Consider the following 23,662-nt stretch of genomic DNA (forward strand, 5'->3'; position numbering starts at 1 on the left):
TACCAAAAAAAAAAAAAGAAGAAACTATTTGAGGTGGAGCCAGAAAAATTGGATGGAGGAGCATGTGTTTAAACAAACTCAAATCTAGTGGGACACTTATATATATAAGAATAAATATTTAAGATTTCTATTTAAAAATAAAACTTTTACTGCCCACACCACAGTTGCCACAGTGTGGCTACGCCACTGCTTGGAAGTACTATATTTTCTTTAAAAATTTTCCGGCAGTTCCGTTTTCACGGACACCATGTTATCTTCCAACTCCGGCCGCCAACCAAACTGTTTGGCAACACCCTAAACATTTGATTCCGTGGCCTATTCGAAGGTGGCCCTTTGGTTTTTAAATAATTTTTTAATACTTCAGGAATTTTTCTTTTTAATTATTATTTTCGTTTATTATTTATTAAAAAAATACCAGTTTCCAACCGATCCACTCCTTGAGAAGTCCGGATCGAAATATTTACATCCTTCTGATGCCACGTCGCCACGTGATCTGTCAAACTGTTAGATTCCTTATTTTTTAACTTAATGGCTTGATGATTCCAAGGAGTGCAATGCTGCTGCCATGCGCTTGAATATAAAATTTAAAAATTTGTCGTTAAAAAAATAATCACTTAATTCATATTAACCACGGACTATGTTCGGTTTATATGACTTTCGTGGTGATTTATGGTTTTTAATAAATAGATTTTTAAAATTTAACCATTTAATAATCTCCTATAATGCCAAGTTAATATATATATATATATATATATTCTAGCTTTGCCAGAGATGAGACACATGTTTAAATGGCTACTTAATTACTACAGGAAAAAAAAGAAAAAAATTAATGTTAAGAAAATCTAAGAGACTTGTTGAAACATGAAAGTGAAAATGTACCATTTGACTCGAATCAGCCGATTCAGGACCAATCACGTTTCTTATTGCATGACCAACTAGGCAAAAGTTTTTCTTTTCCAACTTAAGCAGAAAGCAACGTTTGCACCCTTTGATCTTAATCATGAAATTTAACTCAACCACTCTTTTTCAAGGCCCCATTGAAAGATTGTGCCTCGATATTTCTTTCGAAAAGATATCTCCATGTTGAATCCGGATATACTGTCTCTGCGTGTAGCAGATTCTGATAAAATTTACAAGAAGGTGCTTTTTATGGCGCCAGAAACTCAGTAGGATCAAGATTCAGCAGGGAGAAGAAAAGAGAAAGATCACTAGTGCAAAGCTTCACGTCAACTTTTCCAAATGGAAAGCAGGATTGATGAGCTTCTCCTGGCTGCCCATTCGTCACCTCTGAAGCCAGGAAAACTTGCCTGATTTGTTGGAGAGAAGTTCTTTCACCATCATCTTCCCAACCAGGCGAGACATATTCTACCTGCAGTATTCAACGTCCAAGAACTCCTTGTTCTTACAGCAAAAAAGCACCAGAATCAGATATTTAATCCACGAAATGAAAATTAAGCAGTTGGTCTTAAATATTCTAACCTGATAAACTTAACAAGAATGGGATTGAAACTAAAAACTAGAAGTCCTGACCAATTCACCCAGTTATTGAAGGTGCTTTTTGTAGAAGGTGCTTTTTACAAGCAGCTGCTTCATTCCTATTGGCAACCGTGAAGAAGGAACACGGCTGCCATGAATGCTTTCTTTTCTGTACAGGCTTTGGTCTTGCTTGCTTGGTGACCAGATTAAGTTGTATGGTGACCAGATTAAGTTGTATGGATTGCAGCCCATGACAGGGCCATGTCATGTGAATAGGATCCACTCTTGAGCTTCGACTTCATTTTGGAATTCTGAAGCTTATAATCAATAAAAAGTAATTTCAGTTTGCAGGAACATTAATAAAAGAAAAAGTTTTGAGAAAATAAGAAAATGTATGTCAGTTTGATTTTCTTTTTTTTTTTAAAAAAAAATGTTAGTTGCTTGAATTAAGCATAAACTAAGCAATCCATTGAGAGCCATTGGGGTTGGACATGAAACTTGGGGTGAGCAAAAAGTTAACCTATTGAATCGAAGAAGGCCCCTCTCCCCTGCGATCTCATTTTTAATATCCAAAGAACTAGCAGTTATAGGAATCGAACAGATGACTCATTTTCCAGGTGCCTGTCTATCCTACCAACTATGCTAAGGTTCTCCACGCTAAAAACTTAGCTACCGTTTATGAAACAAGATTTGTGAAGTTGTTTGTATTTGCAAGTTCTTTAGATTCTCATAAAGCTTTCTTTCTCCATAGAAAAACGAAGGCAAAGGGTAAACCTCTTAAAAACGGCGGCCAGTTTAGCGGCCGCTGCCACAATCCACCTACTGCACCGACCCTGTCGAGCCTCCATTAGCTCCATTTCTACTACTGAAAGAAGTGGTAGTTTTCTTTTCTGCACGTCGACGATCTACGAGATCGAGAATGAAAGAAGTTTTTCCTAGCAAAAGTAGGTCGAGCAAGGACCTGGTTGGTTCATTTACCAGCCGTCGTGCGGCTAAGTGCAGGAGCCCCCATGATTTCTAGACAAGGAGAATATCTCTCCGTTCTTGTTTCCAGAATGCAAGATGGTCGTGGTCGCGACCAGTAGGGCGACAGGGAAGTTGGTATCCAGGCTGCGTACAGTTTCGAAATGTGAAGCCGCTACGCCGCCACCGAAGGGTGGCGGAAAGAGGCGGTCGTCACCAACTGTATCTGATGAACAGATCGTGAAATGGAACATGGCTATCAGCAGTCACATGCGAAGCGGGAATTGTGATTCCGCGCGGAAACTGTTCGACGAAATGCCTAGGAGAAGCACAGTGTCGTGGAACGCCATGATATCGGGCTATGCTTCGAATGGCATGATAGAGTTGGCGAGGGAGATGTTTGAGAGGGTTCCTAAGAGGGATTTAGTCTCCTGGAACGTGATGATAGCTGGGCACGTTCGAAACCGGAATCTAAGAGCTGCGCGTCGGTTGTTTGATGAAATGCCCGAAAGAGATGTTGTGTCCTGGAATACGCTTGTTTCTGGGTATACCCAGAACGCGCTTATGAATGAAGCGCGAGAATTATTTGAGATGATGCCGATTAGAAACTCAATCTCGTGGAATGCCATGCTCACGGGATATGTTCAACATGGCAAAATCGATCTGGCGAAAGAATTTTTTGAGACGAATTCAGACTGGGATATTGTTGCTTGGAATGCGTTAATGGGCGGATATGTTCAGAAGGGCAGACTAGAAGAGGCACGGGAATTATTCGACAGGATGCCTGAGAGAGATGCCGTCTCGTGGAATACGATGATCAGTGGTTATGCACAGAATGGAAAACTTCCAGAAGCTGAAAAGCTCTTCACCAATGCTCCAGTTCTGGACGTTGTTAGTTGGACAGCTATGGTATCTGCGTATGTGCAGAATGGCAGGCTTGTGGATGCTCAAAAAGTTTTTGATGAAATGCCAGAAAGGAATGAGGTTTCTTGGAATGCATTGATTGCAGGGTATGCCCAGAGCCGACAAATGGACAAAGTACAAGAACTTTTCGAGAAAATGCCTTGCCGTAATATTAGCTCTTGGAACACAATGATCACCGGTCATGCCCAGAACGGTAATGTAGATCTTGCTCGACAGGTTTTCGATAGGATGCCTCAACGGGATTCTATATCGTGGGCCGGAATGATAGCTGGGTATGCACAAAATGGACGTGGAGAAGAAGCTCTACAGCTGTTTATTGAAATGAGACGCAGCGGAGAGCAAAGCAACAGGTCGACTTTCACATGTTCTCTTAGCACATGTGCTGATCTTGCAGCTGTCGAATGTGGAAAGCAGTTGCACGGTCTCCTTGTGAAGGTTGGCTATGAGATGGGGTGCTTTGTGGGAAATGCGCTTCTTGCCATGTATTGCAAATGTGGGAGCATAGATGAAGCATATGGTGCATTTGAATGTATGCAAGAAAGAGATGCTGTTACTTGGAACACCATGATTGCCGGATATGCAAGACATGGTTTTGGATTAGAAGCACTCAAAGTCTTTGAGACTATGAGGATGACAAATACTAAGCCAGACGATGTCACCATGATTGGAGTTTTATCAGCATGTAGCCATGCCGGCTTAGTGGACATGGGAATGGATTACTTTCACACGATGAATGCTAAATATGAGATAAAAACAACTCCTCAACACTATACTTGCGTGATTGACCTCCTTGGCCGGGCAGGTAGACTGGAAGAGGCCCAAGAGCTGATGAAAAATATGCCTTTTGAGCCAGATGCGACTATGTGGGGTGCTTTGCTAGGGGCGAGTAGAATTCATGGGGACACTAAGTTAGGTGAGATTGCTGCTGAGAAAATTTTTCAGATGGAACCAGACAATGCGGGAATGTATGTGCTTCTTTCTAATCTCTATGCAATAGATGGCAGGTGGCGTGATGTGGACAGATTGAGGGACATGATGAGAGAGAGAGGAGTGAAGAAGGTGCCTGGTTATAGTTGGATTGAGATAAAGGACGAAGTCCACACATTCTCTGTCGGGGATACTGCACACCCTGAAAAGGAGAAAATCTATGCTTTCTTAGAGGAACTAGATCTGCAAATGAAAAAGAAAGGGTATGTCTCGTCCACGAAGATGGTATTGCATGATGTTGAAGAGGAAGAAAAGGAACATATGCTCAAGTACCATAGTGAAAAACTTGCGGTTGCTTTTGGGATTTTGAATGTGCCTGCGGGAAGACCTGTTAGAGTGATTAAGAACCTTAGGGTATGCCAGGACTGCCACAATGCGATCAAGTACGTCTCTAAGATTACAGGGAGGTTGATTATACTAAGGGACTCCAATCGGTTTCATCATTTTGATGGCGGAAAATGTTCATGTGGAGATTATTGGTAAGGCATTTTTCTTCAGAGTCTAGCCATTCAATAGATGTTGAAGGTGGATATCTTGCAATTCGCTAAGGCTTGAGATTGACCCCCAATGCAAATTTGCTGGGGTTGATGGGTCCCCTCCCTTTTATTCAATACGGCTTGAGATTGACCTATTCAGAGGACTTATCCTTTTAAGTACTTTATTGAGCCATGAAAAGGGTGCTGAAATAAGGTGATTTTCGAGCAATGTTAGCTTTGATGGAGGCTCAGGTGATGCTGGTTGATGTTGAAGCATTATCGTAACTTAAAGAAGAGAAAAAATGTTTCATTTGGGAAGAGAGGCTTGCCTCTCTATGGTAGTCCTGGATATTCCTTGGCCTTCTTGGGAGGATGAGATTGAGGTACTTTTGGATTTGTGCACTCCGTACTTCTTTTGGCCTTTAGGATTATTTCTCACAACTGACGGAGCAAAAGCCCAACAGGATGTGCAAACTTTGGTCAGGCTTTCGCTGTAGAACACTAATACATTTTTATAATGAAAGCGTGACGACAAATATTGCATTTTTAACTGCTGAAGAGATTATGTGCAAAGTGGCTTCAGCTAAGTCCATGCAATAACTTAAAATTGCTTATAGCACAGCCGACCATGTTCAAATTGATTGCCTTATGAATGAAGGCCATCCAATGTAATCAAACTTTTGCAAGATTTCTGAATCGGCTTCCTGTTTGTGTACTCGGATCCTCGCAAAGGGATGAGAAAAACAAGCAACATACCGATCCCATTGGCTTCTTTATCGATCTGATACTTCTTGTCAGCTATTACACAGGTGTTCGAGAATTTTGTTTTGTTGGCCACATGTAAACCGACGAATACATGTTCTGTACATTTACTGGTTTCCTTAGCAAATCCTTAGTTTGTTGGCGCTGATCTGATACGTCAGTCGATAACATTTTTTGCGATGGGCTTTCATGGCCAGCATTGTTATATATAGATATTACATAGCATAGGCGCTAGTTTTGAAGCTTGTAATTTCAAGAACACATACATCAATAAAAGGTGATAAGAGGTGTGTGAACGATGTTAAAGAAAAGCCCTAGATCAAATTGTGCTGCTGCCACTTTGCAGCCCGAACTTTTTCATGGCTGTCTTTTTAAGGGGGGTAGTGGTCAGATCTCCTCTGTGCCTTCAGAGGAGCAGGCCTGTTCAAATGGTCTTGAAGAGGAAAAAAACGTTACTCTAGCTACACGGAATGATTTATTTACCATGGCAGCATGTTTAGAACTATACCGATGCTTGTGAGATACTGGAAAACTAGCGCTTCAAGATTCATGAAGCAACATCTTGGACTTTGCTGCATAGAAGTGATATAAACTGTCAAAAGTGATTCAAATGTTTCGTTTTCCCTTGGAAGATCAGTTTATATAATCAAAGGCAGTGTTATACTTATCATAACTAACTTTTGTTATGCATGATACGTTACACCTCTGTATACCAGTATCACACTGTATCATATAATACATAGCTTTAACATGTGATATGGTGTGAAATTCTCCATATTGTACCATATGGTGGTGGCTTAAAAAAAGGAGCAGTGCTCGATCTTGATTTAAAATTTTGGGTTTTAGAAAGTTTTTTCACCCGACTTAAACACTCTTAAGAGTTGAGAGTGAGGGAAATCTTGCCATTTTGAAGCAAAACAAGTCAATTTGAAGTTTGAACCCAATTTTGTTTGTAGGAAAACGATGTGTAAGAAAGAGGAGTTTATAATTTCTACTGTAAAAGGTGGAAAATCTTATTGATTTACAAGACTTTAAACTTACTTCTGTATTATGATAAATTGTTGAATGTCCATTGTTATATCCATGTGTGAAATGTTCTTATGGAAACAGATTGTTTATTTTTTCTCTGGCTTTAATTCTCAGTTTAGTAATTTTTGAATATTAAATGATATCAGACATTCTACATTGCTGCTTAATGAAATTTGAATTAGCAAATCCTAATGAAAATTTTATAAAAACGCACACAAGTATTGACCAAATTCGAAATGAAGAATAGAAATCTCCTGGCTCCCAGATGCTGCGGCATCGGCCAAAAATTTTCAAACAGCAGCTGACTAAAAGAAAAATCATTTTAAATTGCCAAAAATTTAAAAAGCGTAGCTGAGAAAAATAAAAATCATCGTTCAGACCGCCATAAAGATGTCACTATACTATAAACCTATTTTTAATACCCCTTGTCGTGGCTGTTTTTCAGATATGGTTTTTAAATTTTTTGTCATCGAGTAACCTGCAACTGGCAAATTTCAATTGTCCAACAAAAAAAAAAAAGTTTTGATTTAACTGCTTAGATTATATAATAAACAAGCGGCTAAACGAAAGAAGTCCAAATTTGAACTTAATTTTTTGCAATTTCATCGAAACTTAAAGTATGTTTCCACGGAAAGTTCAATTCGATTCGGAAGCATATATCTAGCTCAATTTAATAGGATTGATCCAAGTCAAATATGTCATCGTGTCTGGTTCATTCTGTCCCAGACTCCTTTAACTGGGTCGAGCTTAGATAAAGATTGGATCCCCTCTGGTCGTCTTCTTCACGCTGGTGCGCGCTGCTTTCCCGGAGGGAGTTCAATGGCCTGTTCAAGCTTATCCGGAGAGCACCTCCTCCTCTTCTCACGACCCTCTCCTCCCCTCTACCACCAGAGGCCGACATTCCTTTTTCCCAGAATCAATAGGATTCAAATCTCTCCCAGTCGAAAACCACGTTTTCTTTGTAACCCATTATGCCAAACGTTGCATTCTCCGTTCTCTCTTCGTGCTTTGCTGAGTAGGGGTAAGGCCCATTTCATCCTGCCACTTTTTTACTGTCCATTCTTGCTCTTTTTATTTTTAACTATTTTTTGCTTTGTTGGTCCTCTTTGACGCAGAGACTCCTGAAGTAAAAGACGACGAAGATGATACGGAATTCATTGAAATTGGGTATGTGTCTAATGTTCATGGCCTCGACGGTGAAGTACGGGTAAAGCCATCTACCGATTTTCCGGAAATGCGATTTGAGAAGGTATGTTGATGTTATTCTTCTCTTGGTGGGATTTCAAAGAGTAGGTTCATCATTGAGATGGTATTTGTGGTCACAGCCAGGAAAGAGATGGTTGAGGAGCTTGGTCTCAGGGCGGAAGGTTATTCGCGAAGTTGAACTCACTAGCGGGAGAGCTCATGCCGGACCTAAGTCTTGGATTCTTAGTTTTGCTGGGGTTGACACGGTTGAGATGGTCAGTGTTGTCTTCTTTTTGTTTTGTATTTTTTAGAACTTTATGTTCTTATAGAATTGTGAAGCTCCTTTTCTCCTATAAGTGGAAGCCAAAAATTTTATCTACAAGGGGCTGGTGTGAATGGGCACATACTAATCTAGGAAGGAGTATCTTATGGATTTGGATTTCCTTTTTATGTATTTGTTCATTATTATTTTTCGGCCTTGCTAGAGATGTATGAAGTATAAGGCTTCTTCATGGGAGGGTGTATTGTTGGATCATCTTTATGTTTCATGTTGTTTTAGTTTCAAATGGTTGGGTCGAGTTTCCAGGAGCCTGCTTACTGTTGTCCGAAAAGAGACATGGATACCGTTTTCTCTTTACCGTGTTGTTCCTTTCTTCTGCCCTTTTAGCTCCCAGTTTACTTGCAAGACCTTCCGCGTCTTAACATTCTTAAACCGCCACACTTGTTACTCTCAGTGCCTCTTCTACCCCTCAGTCGTAGGGTTGACAAACTTGTCTTTTAAAGTTGAAGAATTTGATAGGCGGCTGCGCTTGATAAAGTATCTAATTAATTATTTACCTTGCCTATCAAGTTGGTGGATGAAGATGATTTGTAGCAGAAACAATGGTACTAGTGGTCATCCAAGTGACACAACTTGCAATATCTTGCAAGCAATTCCTGGTCGAGGAATGTGTTCCTGAAGGGGGCTTCAGCTACAGTGACATGAGGTGTATAAACAATCCCAATGATGTGTAGTGAGAAGAAGTCGATTGACGACACAAGGAGTTACAGCCGAAATGAGTTTGACTGATTATCCTTATTCATACTTGTTAATGCTGTCTTGAAGTCCGATTTCTTTCCATCCTATGGAAAGTTGAAGTCAAGTTCATGTTTGAGTTAGATTTTATGGTTATAGTTGATTGATAGGCTATCGTCTAGACATAGCTTTGCCATATGGTCTTGCTCCTATTTTCATATTAAAGCCAATCATGCTGATGCCTTCTTTTTGCAGGCCAAAGAAATTGTGGGTTCAAGTATACTTGTTAGGGAAGACGATAGACCACCACTAGAGGATGGTGACTTTTACACGCCTGATCTAATAGGCATGAAGGTCTATTTGAAGGTTTGTAGTTGTATAAAATGAGAAACATTTACTATGTTATGTTTGAGTTCTTTATAATTGGTGAATGCTTTTCTGTCTAGATTGTTCATTCTTGCCAGTACTGCATCATCTCAATGCCTTCCTCACCACTAGGATGCCAGTCATCCGAAAAGTTCTTTTATACTCCCTATCAAATATAACCTGACACTGTAATTGTGACTGTATTGCTTGCATTTTCTTTTTATAATTAGCTGATTATTTTATGTATATTTTTCCTGTGGCTTCTGCTCAATACCTCTTTTAGTGAATTCAACTCTTGTAATTGCCCATGTTGTCGTGATAAAATCCACATCATGCAGAACTTTGATATCTAATTGTTGCTTTCCTTTGACAAAATGTCTTAGATGGAGGTAGGTGAGTAGTTTATCCATTTCTTTCGAGGTAATGTCTTTTCAATCATGTCGAGAACCATTTGTTAGCATAAGGTTTAAGGTTTGCTAAAGTCTTAATTTTACAGTAGGCTGAATCTTGCCCTGCACTTTGAAAGTGCTATAACTTGAACTGTTTGTGGGTCACTCTTCTGTCAACTTCTTCTGAACCTTATCTTTTCCAGTAAAATATATCTTGAATATTGTTGGGGGAAATAGAAATTATTATGATTTTATTTGTTTCTAAACTTTTTGTTATAAATATGTAAACTAGCATGAACGGCTAAAGCTGGAATTAAAATGGCAGAAGGGGTTTAGTGATAGTCATCCAAGGAACTTCAGCCAGTTGGGGCATGTTTATGAGGCCAGAAAACAGCACATTATAAGGTCACCCGGGAATGTGTGAAAGCATAACTGGCTGTGACTTCATTAGGTTGTTCCCAGAATAGGACGCATGTAGAGGTCTACAGATAGTCATGAAATAAAAAAATGAGAAGAAAATGACTTTCGTATTTGAGGACATTTTATGAAGCCTGAAAAGCTGTGTCACATGGGTGTACCTAAACAGCTGTTTCACCCGTGCTGGCTCTGGTACTGGTGCTTATCTGTCACAGTACATCTGCCGAATCATGCCAAAAATGACCATCTTAAATGTGCACTGACTAAACTAGCCCTAACGCAAAAAGTTCATAGTGATTTATATGTAAATATGGATGAATAAGGCTATTCGAAAAATCAGATGTTGACACATCCATGGGAGACATAGTCAGTGACAAGATGAAAGAATTCAAACTAAACATGCTCTTGTTTGTATACTAATGTTATTGGCGGTGATCCTCTCAGTTAAGAGGTCACAAAGTTTCTTGGATAATAGGTATGGTTTCTTATGCTGTGCTATCTAAGTGACTGCTAACTTCTTATAGGCCAGTGTATATCTATGACATTAAAAAAAACAAATCTGGTTACTTTTTCTGGATCTTTAATCGTCTAAATTTTCCTTTAGGACAACAGAGAGCTTGTGGGTACTGTAGTAAATGTACTCAAATCTGGTGCAAGTGATCTTTTACAAGTGATGCTGGTCCAAGAAGTTAATAGTAGATCTATTTCACTGGATACAACATCAAGTCAATCCGCTCAATTGGTGTGGATTCCTTTCGTTGAAGCCATTGTGCCTGATGTGGATATCAAAGAAAGGCATATGCTGATTACACCTCCACAGGGCCTTCTGGAGTTAAACTTACGCTGTCATGAAGCATCAAAGAAAGAAAGAAGACAGCTGGTTTGACATGCTTCCTTGAGTTTGAAGCCGCTTTTTGTCTTTGCTTTAATATATCACTAAATGAAATTGCATTATCTCCCATATGCACCTTTTTGTGGTGTTCTACTGTGCACATTACTAAATGAAGTTGTGCTGCTTTTCCACATTTTCAAGTACATTATTGATTATACATTATTATTATTATTATTATTATATGTATGTTCTGTGCAATTTTTATTCTTTCTTTGGGGCATATTATGTATATATTTCTTTACAATATAATTTTGCATAATCTTCAAAATTTGCATTTGCATCAAGACAACTTTTTACAACCAATATAGCTGTATATCTCAGTCAGTAGCATGTTTTCTCAAGTTATTTCTGCAATATTTCTATACATTTTTTATGGGGTTCTTGACTGAGTTGTTGTGTGTCCAGCATACCATGTTTACTTGGTCAAGCTTGTGTCTTGAGCTTGTTTAGGAGCAAGGGATTATGTAATACCTGGTCGACTAGATCCACATCCTCATACTAATTATTAACAGAGTATAATAGATGGTGCCTAGAGGCTGTCATAATCATTTGTTATTTAACCAGGTATCAGGTCTCTCCTTTGCCTAGCACGTGATCAGGAATTGTTTTTCTTATTTTCACCGTTTCTCAACTAGCCAGAAACAGGACTTGGCATATGTTGCATGCTTGATCTGTATCTACTTCTATGTGAGTCATGTATGCCCTTGGCTAAGCTATGATTGCAATGTAGGAGTGGAAGCAAAAGAAAAGAACTAGGCAACGTCTTCTTGCTGCAAAGAAGAAGTTAGCTGACATTGGACAACAACATATATTGGAGGGATTATCATCAGGTGACAAGGATCAAAAGCTGTTGCTGACGAACCAGATTACAAATATGAATCTGCAGTTATTTCAACATGCACTGCACAATATTTCAAAGCCAAAAGTATGGTAATATTGATCTCTCTTCAAACAGATAAGACATCTACTGCTGCACGAACCATTGCATCTTTATGAATTTCATTCTTGCAGCCTATAGAATACACTGATCTAGATGTATCTGGTTCAGTTAGCCTTATGTCTCAGCAGAAAGTTTCCTTTTCTGATTATTTATGGTGGTAGGGTACAAATTATTGTGGTGCTTGTAGTGTTGATGCTCCAATTTCTAGTTTCCTTCAAACTCTCTGGAGCATTGGCACTTCTATAAAAAAGTTGAATGGAGAAGGATTGTTCCTTTTTCTGATTTTCCTTGTTGTCAATGGAAAAAGTTTATTTTAATGTATATCTCCATGATTCTAAATTTTTTACCATCTGTTGGCTTTGTGGGATGTTGGGTGAATAATTTTGTGGTTTTGCTGGAAAATCAGAAACAGCAATATTCTATAGTATTCTTTTTTTTACCATACAATTTGGAAAGGTATTCGGATTATTGAATGTTTTCTAATTGATTCTGTACAATTATCAAGCTGAACAATTTGGCGACTCAACTAGATCTTTTTTTACTTGAAAAATTTCTTCCTGCATGTTCATCAAACTGCTGATTTATGGGTTACATAGGAGTGTTGACGAAGCTAAACAGCTAAATGTAATAATAAGGGCTGCTTAATGTTGACCTATTTCAGGAGCTTCCTGGGAAGGAACGTCTTTGAAGTATTCCATTTTTTTTGTTTTCAAAGGACACCACCTCAATAATGTTTTTGAAAAGAAATGACACACAAAGTATTCATCCTTATGGTGGATGTTTGTGGACATGTGTCATGCTATTATCATTCTGGTCCTTTTATGTTTTGACTTTCTTCTGAATCGCTGGTCTGATGCAGTTACCTTTCTCTTGTTTAATGTTGAAGCAATTGTTACTTGGAAGAATTTGTCAATGCAAATTCAGCTAAATTATTGCACAAGACTTTGAAGATACCCAAGAGCAGTCTTCATTGTTATGGAAGCAAGAACCAACAGAATGGATGTTCAGAATTACGCAAAGCTGGTTTTGATTTCATTGTTCAAGGGAAAGTTGCTACTGTTCTTGCACTTGATGATGGGAAAGTGCAAGAAGGACGTCTGCAGCAGAATTCCATTGAGGAAAATGTCTCAAACTCTGCAAACTGTGTTCAACTTCATGAATTTCTTCTAAATATTAAAGAACAAACTAAGGTAATTGACTGGCTTGAGCTGAGTCTACCAAATCATCTGGTTGACTCAGTGAGTTTACTTTGGGTGTCTCAATGTGTATTGTATTTGTAAATCCCTAGAGGTGTCAAATATTGCCTTCACAGTCCATTCTGATTCCAATGTTATGCAGGTAGAGGAGAATTTTCCTGTTGCATTAATCATGGCATCTCCTGCTAATGAAGTGCAGACGTTTCGTGATTTTTTGGTTGATCATGATTATTACGGCTTAGACAAGGAAAAGGTAGGATATTAGTGGTTGAAGTTCCTTTATTTTTTGTTTGGGTATACATGTGTGGAGGCTTTATTGTCTAGATCATGGCAGTTATCTGCAACTTAGGACAAAATGCTCTGAGTGGATTCACTTTTTCTTCAGAGACCTTTTTGATGTAATGGTTAGGACATCAATGTCCACAACTGCTCCATCCACCTGGTCAGGAGGGCAGAATTAAAACCTTCAATTTGAAGGAGGTCAAAAGTTTGATGTGTCTGGGTTGGATCTCATGGACTTATTTAGTGAGGGTTTGCCTAACCCAGGTTGCTGATTATAATAAAAGGTTTGCATCTGCGAAATTGTGCTTTTGTCAAAAGATCCATGGTATACTTTTGTTACATCCTCTGAATGGATAGATCATGTCAGTCCGCTTGATAGTGCCTACACAAGTGGAAATTTTGTCCTTGCTTTACTGGTTTGTGTCAACCTATGTCCAGTCACTTATTTTCTATTTTAGGCTGATTATATGATAGCCACAACTGCATGTTTCTATGATTTTTTTATTTTTTTTAATTTGACATAGGTCTGGATCCTTGAAGAAGATAATCTGCCAGTTGTTAGCAACTCAGCTGAAGAAAAAGCACTCAAGATACTCTTGAAAACTCCATGGGAGGTACTTCATGCACCAGTAGGATCTGGGAGCATATTCAACTTACTCTCAACCCATACAGTGGTGGATAATCTGAGTGAAATTGGTATCGAATATGTGCAGGTAGGAGGCTGGGAAACTTTCTTTCTATTTACGCTCCAGTATCTGGGCTCATTGACAAAGTGTTAGTGATTTTAGTACTTGCTAAATTCATCCTGTAAAGTGGACCAAGTCTATTCACTTTTCTGACTGAGAAACAGTTTATATTTATGCAGTTGCTCCAACCAATCTGATGGCATGCTTGAATCACAAACTTCAGCTGATTTTGTTTTATTGTTGCCCCGCATACCTAATTTGCTAGACTAGTAAATGCCCAAAGGGGCGACCAATTGGTTTGCTCAAGGGTTGACCCCTTACTGTGTTTGCTTTACCTTTTTGTCGAAACAGAAAGCAACTCTTGGAGTGCCTTACTGGTTTGATATGATCTTTCTGCCGAGATCCCTTAGAGTGTAAAGCTAGCTAAGGTCTTCTTGACGGCTTGAACCTAAGGAATTGTTCACCTTGTGCAAGCACGGCAATGCTTCCGCCTTGCAAGAGGCTGCAATGAATGAGGTTCCTAATTGTGGTAATCAGTTGGTTTGTGTTTGCTGCCACGTTGATTCCCATGCAATATTCCCTTTAGTAAATGAACTGATGGTCCAACTCGCCCCTGTGGAATGTGCTAGAAGATTTCTACACGTTTCTGGCTTTAAATATCTGCATTCTTATGTCAATTTATGTAATGACTACACGTTTCCGGTGTAAATTTTCTTTCTAGAGTTTCCAGGATCTGCGAGTTTTGTTGGGATACTTAGATTTGACAATGTGCTTCCTTTCTTGCAGGTATGCAGCTTGAGTAAAAGATCTGCTATTGGGTATCCTCTACTTCTTGGTCACATCCACGCATGTAAAGCGGATGTTGGAATTAAGATCTTTGGTGACGAGGATGATGAGTTCTTCTATGATATGGTATTCTCCTTGTCATTTCTAAGGAGGTTGGCTACGCAGATGGACGAACTGCAATTTTTTGCCTTGGAAGGACAGCGCTCGCATGTTCAGAAGATTGACAATGATTGGGTGGTTGTACATCCTCTGCAGCCCAATTCTTATATTTTGCGTTCATCAATTTACAGTTGTTTGCGCTTATGTCCTCCTGATAAGGTCTGTATGTTACATATTGAAGGTTGATTGTACATGGAAGAATTTTGGTTTCCAATGCAAGGCTGCGGGGCGATAGGTCTTCCAACCTTTATGGATTAAAAAAATAGAGCTATACAAAAAGGAATGGACAACCAACAAAACAAAACTATCAACCTGCTGTACTAAATCCAAGAAGGAAAAAACCAGCAGCAAAGCCTTAGGCCATCCAGATGAACAATGGGAATCATAGCAAGAAACTTAATTCAGGATAGTAAAAGAACTTTCAGATCCACGCATCAACTGCACCGTCCTTTCCAAAATTTGCTTCGGAACTTTATTTTGATGACAAAAATCTGAGGATGTAAATGCTGTAGGGTTGGGAATCGAGACAGGATGTTTAGCCTCCTTGTAGTTGCTCTCCTAAGTATTCCTTTTAGGTGAGGAGTTGGTGAGCAGACCAATAGAAAGGTTAGAGTGCGGAAACTTAGTGATCAGGGACCTTCACCTCCGGAAACAAGAAATGCTCACTCATGAAAGATTACACAGTCAATAAATAAATCTTCCAATCAATGGTTATAAACGCATCCACACAGGATTTCCAGATCAACCACTGGAAAGAGGCTATGGAGTAGGTTGACTCTTGATGCAGTAGTTCATTCCTTATGGACCAAATTTTCCAAACAGTAGTTGGACGGGCTATAGCCCAGCATTTGCTTAACCACCCGCTTTTTAAAGAAGTCAATTTCCATTTCTTGATTCCATGGATAATATTCACGTGAGGAATGCACTTCTTATGAATTTTTTTGGCTATAGGTTGCCAAGGGTTTGCTGCATAAGGAGTCCAAGAGGAGGTGGTTCAGGTCCTCTTCATGTCGATGTCAAAGGGTGCAACGGCTAGGGAGGTGGAAACCCATGTGTTTCAATCTTTCTTGGCATGGACGCTTATTTTGACATGCCAAATACAGAAACCATTTGCCTCTTGCGTGGCATTGGATATGCCAGAACCAGTGTCTCCAAGCCTGGCTAGATGATTTTTTGCCTATTTCTCTCCCATATGTCTCTTCTCGACAACGAGCTGTGTTCATGACTTCCCCACTCAAGGGTATCAGGTTTGTGCAAGTCCGCTGCCTGATAGCGTTGAACCTTAGCATACGGCTCATTCCAATCTGCATGACCGAAGGAATTCCCCATAAAAGCAACAGAAACAAAAGGGGATTGGATAGCATGGAGGGGGAGATTTCCACAGCATCCCATCTGTCAATCCAGAAACGGGTACTCTGCCATCATGAACTTTCCATTCGATATGGTGTTTATTGGTCGCCCATTGCTTGACCATACTCTTCCACAATCACAAGTGGCGGCTTTTTGCTTTACAGATCCAAATGCTATTCTCAGAGAGATATTTGTCACGAAAGATTGCAGCCCATAAACTACCCGATAATGGAACAATAGCCATCAAAAGAATCATAGCTGCATTATTGTCCCCAAGTAAAGGCTTAAGTTCAATGCCTCCTTCTTTATAAGTTTTACACAATTGCTTCCAGGCAATGTAGTGGGGCCTTTTCTCATCAGGCCAATCGTTCCAGAGGAAATTGGCTATGTTCCTTTCTATACTCTGAAGTACCGAAGCCGGGATGGGGAATATGGAAATCCAATATTCCGCCACCAGGGATATGACAGATTCAAGCCAAATGTGGCCAGCAAATGAGAGGACCTTGCTTTTCCAAGCAGCCAATAGCTTCTTGATCTTGAGGAGAAGAGGATCGCACATGTTGGCATTCAATTTACCATAGAAAAGTGGAACGCCTAAATAGTTGGCCGGTAGAGCGGAAACTTGCCATGTAAGGACCTCCAAAATTCTCCTTTGTCTCTCCCTGTCAACATTGAAGAAGAAAACACTATATTTTTTATCGTTAACCATCAAACCCGAATAAGAGGTTAGCTCATTAGAAGCATCGTGAATAGCATGAATTGACGAGATTTTTGCTTTCGAAAAGAATAGGGTGTCATCTGCATAAAGGACCAGACTCGCGCCTTAGCCTTCGCCCAAACCATAGGAGGAATCACATGTGCATTATCTCTAAGCAAAACAAATCTTTTATGAAAAATTTCCATTGCAATAATGAATAAGTAAGGAGAGATGGGATCTCCCTGCCGAACACCTCTACCTGCCCAGATGAAATTAGTCAATTACCCGAGCTCTATTTAGAAGAACAGAGAAAGCCATGGTGGAGACACACGTCATGATTCCTTGAGTCATTTTGGGGTGAAACCCAAGGAATAGAAGAGCATTCTGAAGAAAATTCCAATTCAATCTGTCATAGGCTTTAGAGAGGTTCACTTTAAACCCAATACAGGGGTATTGCATACGGTAGAGACCTTGAACGATCATGTGCTATTATGATGTTCTCTGATGTGCCTACCCTTGAGGAAAGCAGCTTGCTCCGAGGAGATGATCCTACCAAGTATAGGTCTCATTGCCAAGAGCTTGGTGATAAACTTATAGAGGCAGTTACAAAGAGGAATAGGTCTGAAGTCCTCCAGTCTGGAAGCACCAACTATTTTGGGAATAAGCACAATGAGGGATTGATTCACCTTCTCAAGAAATTTTCCAGTGTCAAAGAAATCTTTTATAGCACAAGTGATATCTTTACCTATGATGTGCCAAAATTGTTGATAGAAACCCACGAAGAAGCCATCAGGACCGGGAGCATTGTATTTGCCCATGGAGAAAACCACCTTTTGCACTTCGTCTGCAGTGACCTACCCTAAAAGAGAGATTCTCCTCTTCAGTGACCGTCTCTCCATCCTATAGAGTGAGGGGAATATCACCTGTAGCGCCATCCTCCGATAGAAGGTAGGAGAAATAGTATTCATAGATGCCTCTAGTAAGAGGCGGAAATCTGGTGGGGCCATCTATATAAGATATACGGTTAGAGTGACCCCTTTTTTTGAGCATCTCAAAGAAAAATTGAGAACTACAATCTCCTTCCTTGAGCCACTTTTAGCGAGGTTTCTGTTTCCAAAAAAGTTCTTCATCTTCTAAGGCTGATTGAAGTTCTGCTTTGAGTAAAGATTCATGTTCATGGTCCTTATGATTTGCGTGAGGTTGTTGTGATTGGACCACCTCAAGTTCACGAGTTGACAGGCTTCTTTTCTCCTCCAAAAGAGAATATTTGAATAGATGCTTGAGAAAATCAGAAAACTAACCTGAATCCGAAACAGTAAAAGTGAGTAAACCAACTCTCTACTACGCGTTGACATGCTTCTTTTCTCCTCCAAAAGAGAATATTCTTGAGAAAATCAGAAAACTGCCCTGAATCCGAAACAGTAAAAGTGAGTAAACTATGAACAGAAACTGTTCTAGGAGAAACATGTAGTTTGGATGATGAGCCAAAAGCGCCCATCCAATGGCTGTTCACTAGGCAGCGGTCAAGGCGGCATTATATATTCTCTAATCCTGTTCTATTGTTAGAGCAAGTAAAGTGGTCATGCATGATGGAGTTATTGTGATCAAATATGAATGACACAAACAAATCGCAAGATTTTTGCTTTGGGTCCGGCCCGACTTATCCTCAGGTCCCCGAAGATAATTGAAATCACCAATAAGAGCATAAGGGCAAGAGATGCGATAATCACTAACCGAAGTTCAACATATGGGTAGCTCTAATAACAAGATTAGGGCTCATGTATACACCAAAAACCACAAGCAGACCCAAAGGAGAAATTAATGAGGTTCCAACGAAGAAGCACAGTTGGGTTCTGTTACGTCTGCCCTTGTAGCATCTCAGAAGAGAGACGAACGCAACCTCCCAAGACCTCTTAGTGGCGAAGTAGCTGGCCCAAGCTTGGCCTTACAAACTTTTCTACCCGGCTGAACACAATCCCAGCTCAAATGGCCCTTGGGTAAGGATACAAGGAATGTCTTTCCCCTTCGCTAAGCTAGGTTTGAACCTACTACAACAATGTGGGTTCGAGGCCGTACAAGCATAGCGTACATATGCATCTCATTCCTCATTCATTCAAGCATCCATCATTCACAACAATCCATCATTCACAACAAACCACGCATACAATCCCTAGGACGTGCAAACCATCACCATGCACCTTAGGTAGGTCCGTAATACGGGTTCGTGTCCTTAGCTATCGAGCTTTGGAGGTAACCCAATCATTACACGTTCGGAGGCAAGGCTGAAAACAAATGCACCCACCCTCGGGACTATAAGGGGAACCGGGTGCCTACCTGGCTGAAGCAAGTTCAGCTAGCGACCAAGGACAAAGGCCAAAGCCCCTTGGTAATCAGCACGTCGGTCTTCGCAAGTGAGGCGCCCGATCGAGATGGTCTCTCCTCCTTGCTCAAGACAAAAACAGCAAGGTCACTGCAATGGATTTCAGTGACTCAAACGGGAGAAGGGAATGCACTTAGCTGGAAGCTTTGAAACCCCTAGTGCACTGTCGAAGTAGGGGGAGGCAAGCGCTGACAAGGTGACAGCGTACACCATTCTTCTCCCGGGATCAGCTCAGCACACGGTTGCTGGCGCTGCTCCTTCTTCTCAGCAATAAACACCAGAAAATACAACGAGAAGATTACTGTCCAAAATGGCAAGGAAACAGAATATTTCCGAGCGTCGTTAGGAGACTTCATTGTGAGAACATTTTACCCATGTTCTTTGTTGAGCTTAGGGGGATGCAGGCACCGATTAGCCCGGCGTAAGCTGGGTCTCCTAACTGGTGCAGCAGCGTCGATTTAGTCCATGCTGCCTCGCATCTCCTTCCACGGTTTGACTGTAAGTGGACTCCAACAAAAAGCAAGGCAGTCACTGAAAAAGACAAGGATGAAGTGCAAGGATTTGAAGGTGGAGAAGCGTCACCAGATCAAGAGTTAAACCCCTGGAGCAAGACGAAGAAGGGGTGAGGCTAGCTTCGAATGACGCCGAAGCACGCACGCTGTCCTGGACAGCTAAAGCTCATTGGTTCTTTGGTGAATGTTCTGGTTTCTCAGGTGGTGCAGACATTTAAAAATTCACTAAAAATCAGCCGTACCTCGGAATGGGCTGAAAATTGGTGGGTAGCTGCCTCTGATACTTATGAAGGGACGCTCCAAAAACCACTTCAATCGGAGCCCTCTAAGGTCAAGTCGTTGAGGGTTGAAGATGCAGGACTGTCGCAGTAAACAGAACCTGTTCAGGAACAGGGGAGTCCGCCAGCGAGCTCAAGACCAGTCTGACTTCAAAAAATCACCCCCGCTCATCCAAATGCCCAAAAATCCTGAAATTTGGATTGAAGGGAGCTGACACACCCAGGAGTGGACGCCCAAAAGATTGGGCCCAAATCAGATCTCCTTGGGCCACTCGTTGATGCCTTTGTGGGTTGCAGCTGAGCAAGTTCAGTTCAGGTGGGTCTCCTCACAAGGATGGAACTCCATTTGGGGATTTCGATCAATCCGGGCCATTCAAACGAGGATTATAGCATTAAACTACAAGGTTAAGGTAAGAACAACCCAATAAAGTGAAGGAGAATAGTCAGATCACCGGATTTTATGCATTTTCCCAATTTCTGATGAACTTGGGGTTGTTGCCGCCGTTCTGGCGGATATTACAGAACTCCTCCGCCGGTAGTCGCCGGATTCAGTCCGACGTCCATATCTCCCTCGTCTGAGCTCGGATTTTGGGGCTCTTAGGCTTGAAAGTTCCGTCTGGTTGTTAGGAAGGCAACCACGGTGGCCGATCACCAAGATTTGACACCGTTTTCTTCAAATTTGCAGTTTATCAAAGTATGGTCGGCGGCAGAACAGGGGAAACAGAACCCGACGTTCCCCGATCGATTTCTCACTCGTTTTCGAGTGGAATCGGCTCAATCCAAGTTTGTTGGTTTCGTATTGATGTGCGGAAGATCACCACAGCGTCCGATCATTGAAACCCTCACTAGATTTCTTCAGATTTACACATTATCAGGGTCTGGTTAGCGATGTCACAGGGACTGCTCCATTGTCAAATTAACTCGGTTCCCTCTGTGATTCTCCTCGATTTCTCGCAGCAATCATATAATAGAAGCAGGTTTCAGCGTGTGCTACAGAAATCAACAAGTTCCTCACCGATTTAGCCCTCTGATCGCAGTGTTAGACAGTCGGTAGCGAACCGGCTGAATGCGCTGCGATCAGCCATTGGAATCAATGGAGTAACCCTTCAGATCAGTGGCAATCGCTCGATCTACCTTCGGTGGGTTCCACACTGGTTGGAAGCACCTCCGGCGTCAGCAGCGTTAGGGTCACCTTCTGGAACGAACGGAACAACAAGAGGAAGCCATCGGAGATCAGGACTTACCTCTTGAAGACCGCCGGATGTCGAATGCAGCAGGGAAGACGACGCTGGAATCAGCGTATCCACATCCGCTGCTCTCCCTCGATGATCGGAGCCTCACAGCAGCCCCGTGGTCGAGCTGCTAGCACTTCGATCAATCTCCTCCTCGGTTCCGGCCAGCGGCTTCTCAGAACCAGCGTTTTCAGCAAATGGGAGATGGAAAAACGTAGTCGCCCGTCCGGTATTGGTCTCTGGCGCCAATCCTCTGGTTGCATGACTTTTCTACCGACGATCCAGCAACATTTCTGGCCTGGGGCTTCTCAGAAACGCAGGGATCAACAGCATTGGGGAAGGCAAGTTTGGCAGCCTCCCATGGTGACAAGGTCTCTCGTGCGAGAGGGAGAAACGTGATTTCTATTTCATAAAAACTTAGGGCATAATGCTCATCACTTAGCTTATAAAGCCACAGTGACCCGGGACGCCCCTGAACCGTCCCGGTACAAGGATAAAACCGAAACATAAGGAAACTATGTACAAGTGCAACGATACGGCCGAGACGGCCTACCAAAAAGACTCCGACTCGGGTCTTCCTTCCGCTCCAAGGTGCTGCCTCGATGCCTCGCCTGGGTCCCAACCCACTTCGTCAAACTCGGTCTAGACGGCCTTCATCTCCGCCCGTCTTAGTTTTCTGGACTGTCTCTGTTCTGGACGCCAGAACATCCTCTGTGTCTGTCCTATGGCTGTCCGTCCTGTCTGTCAGCTCTGTCTCCGTTCTGAACACCTGAACGACTCATGTCCCTGTCCAGTCTGTGCGTCCATTGTTTGACTGTCTGGACTCTGACAGTTTCTGTCCAGAACACGCTATCTCCGTGGTGTGTCCAACATCTCCAACAAACTGAGCTCCGCCTACTTTGTCCAGCCTACTCCGCTCGAGTACGTCTGTCTTAGCCGGGATGGGCAGGATAGCCTCACCTTAGCCAAACTCTAAGGCATGAAGTCCTCGGGTCGATGGGTTAGCCTCTCCAGAAGTAGAGGCACTGGAGGTGTGTGGGACCTCTAACCCATTAACCTCCCTTGGCTGAACGGAGCCTCTGCTAGCGCTCCCCTCCGTTGTGGCTGGCGCGTCCGGGCTTTTGGCGTCGTCATTGGTCATGGTGGCCGTGGCTCCTCCTCGGGTAACCTCACTTGCGCCCTCGTCCTTTGCCCTGCAAAACACGTTAGCCTCACATTGTAAAGAAGCAGGTTCGTCGGTAGCAGGTGCCATCCCCGCTCGGCGTGGGCGCTCGGCGTGGGCGCTCGGCGCCCTCGTCTCTCGGCAGTCCCTCGGTGATGCGCTGCCCAGCGCCATCTTCGGCCGTGCTCGGCCATCTTCGGCGCCCATGGCCGGCGCTCGCCCTGCCCTGTAGCTGGCTGCTCCCGCCATCTGGCCCGGTCTCAGCGGTGCTGCCGGCTGCTCTCGGCCAGCTCGTAGGTAGTCCTGTAACAGATCCACCACCCTTGGATTGAGCTTGTCCCCAAGCTCTAGTAGGGAAGCGATGGTGAACATGATCCCATAACTCCCACGATATCCTACTGTCCGGCCCTTCCCACTCGACCAGCACCTCATGCCTCTGCCGCCCATCCCTTTGCACATGTCTGTGGCGCAAGATGCGATATGGCGTCGGTAACTGCGGTGGTAAGGGCTCGGCCCTCTCTGTTGGCTGCCCGTGGTGAGGTTTCAGCCGAGAGACATGGAACACGGGATAAACCATGGCCGACTGAGGTAGAGCCAATCTGTAAGCCGCCTTGCCTACCCTTTGTAGGACTGGAAAAGGTCCATAATACCTTGGCAGGAGTTTCGAGTACGGTTGGCCCAAGAGAGACCGTTGTTTCAATGGAAGCCTCTTGAGCCATACATGATCCCCAATTGAGAACTCCCTGTCTTTTCTGCCCTTGTTATAGTTCTGCCGCATGCGATGTTGGGCCTTAATGATATTCTTCTTTAGGAAATCTAGAAGTTCATCGCGAGTACGAAGACTACAATCAACCTCGTCTTTGATGGATGTGCCTCTCTCATATCGGACAATGGTGGGAGGAGGGTACCCGTAAACAGCCTCATAGGGTGTCATGTTGATGGACGAGTAATGGCTGGTGTTGTAGGACCACTCAGCCCAAGAAAGGTACCTAACCCATGTATTCGGTCTATCCCCAGCATAGCATCGAAGGTAGGTCTCTAGCATGCGGTTGACGATCTCACTCTGACCGTCCGTCTGAGGGTGATGTGCGGTACTGGCTAAGAGTGTTGTTTCTGCCATC

General features: G+C 42.3%; 2 protein-coding genes across 3 annotated transcripts; both read left to right on the forward strand.

Moving 5' to 3' along the window:
* Positions 1 to 2,080: 2,080 nt before the first annotated feature.
* LOC116264964 (pentatricopeptide repeat-containing protein At4g02750) lies at positions 2,081 to 5,630 on the forward strand. The gene has a single exon (XM_031645448.2). The coding sequence runs from the start codon at positions 2,539 to 2,541 to the stop codon at positions 4,831 to 4,833; it is 2,295 nt and encodes a 764-aa protein (XP_031501308.1). The 5' UTR covers positions 2,081 to 2,538; the 3' UTR covers positions 4,834 to 5,630.
* A 1,694-nt stretch (positions 5,631 to 7,324) lies between these two features.
* LOC116264426 (uncharacterized) lies at positions 7,325 to 15,228 on the forward strand. Of its 2 annotated transcripts, XM_031644632.2 has the most exons (10): positions 7,326 to 7,638; positions 7,733 to 7,866; positions 7,943 to 8,077; positions 9,073 to 9,183; positions 10,594 to 10,869; positions 11,612 to 11,811; positions 12,708 to 13,011; positions 13,160 to 13,270; positions 13,824 to 14,012; positions 14,772 to 15,228. In XM_031644632.2, the coding sequence occupies exons 1-10, from the start codon at positions 7,437 to 7,439 to the stop codon at positions 15,114 to 15,116; spliced, it is 2,007 nt and encodes a 668-aa protein (XP_031500492.1). In that variant the 5' UTR covers positions 7,326 to 7,436; the 3' UTR covers positions 15,117 to 15,228. The 2 variants fall into 2 exon arrangements, with proteins under 2 accessions (XP_031500493.1, XP_031500492.1); XM_031644633.2 differs by lacking the exon at positions 10,594 to 10,869 and having other exon boundaries at positions 7,325 to 7,638.
* Positions 15,229 to 23,662: the final 8,434 nt, after the last annotated feature.

Source organism: Nymphaea colorata, chromosome 11, assembly GCF_008831285.2.
Source record: "Nymphaea colorata isolate Beijing-Zhang1983 chromosome 11, ASM883128v2, whole genome shotgun sequence".
Taxonomy (NCBI): domain Eukaryota; kingdom Viridiplantae; phylum Streptophyta; class Magnoliopsida; order Nymphaeales; family Nymphaeaceae; genus Nymphaea; species Nymphaea colorata.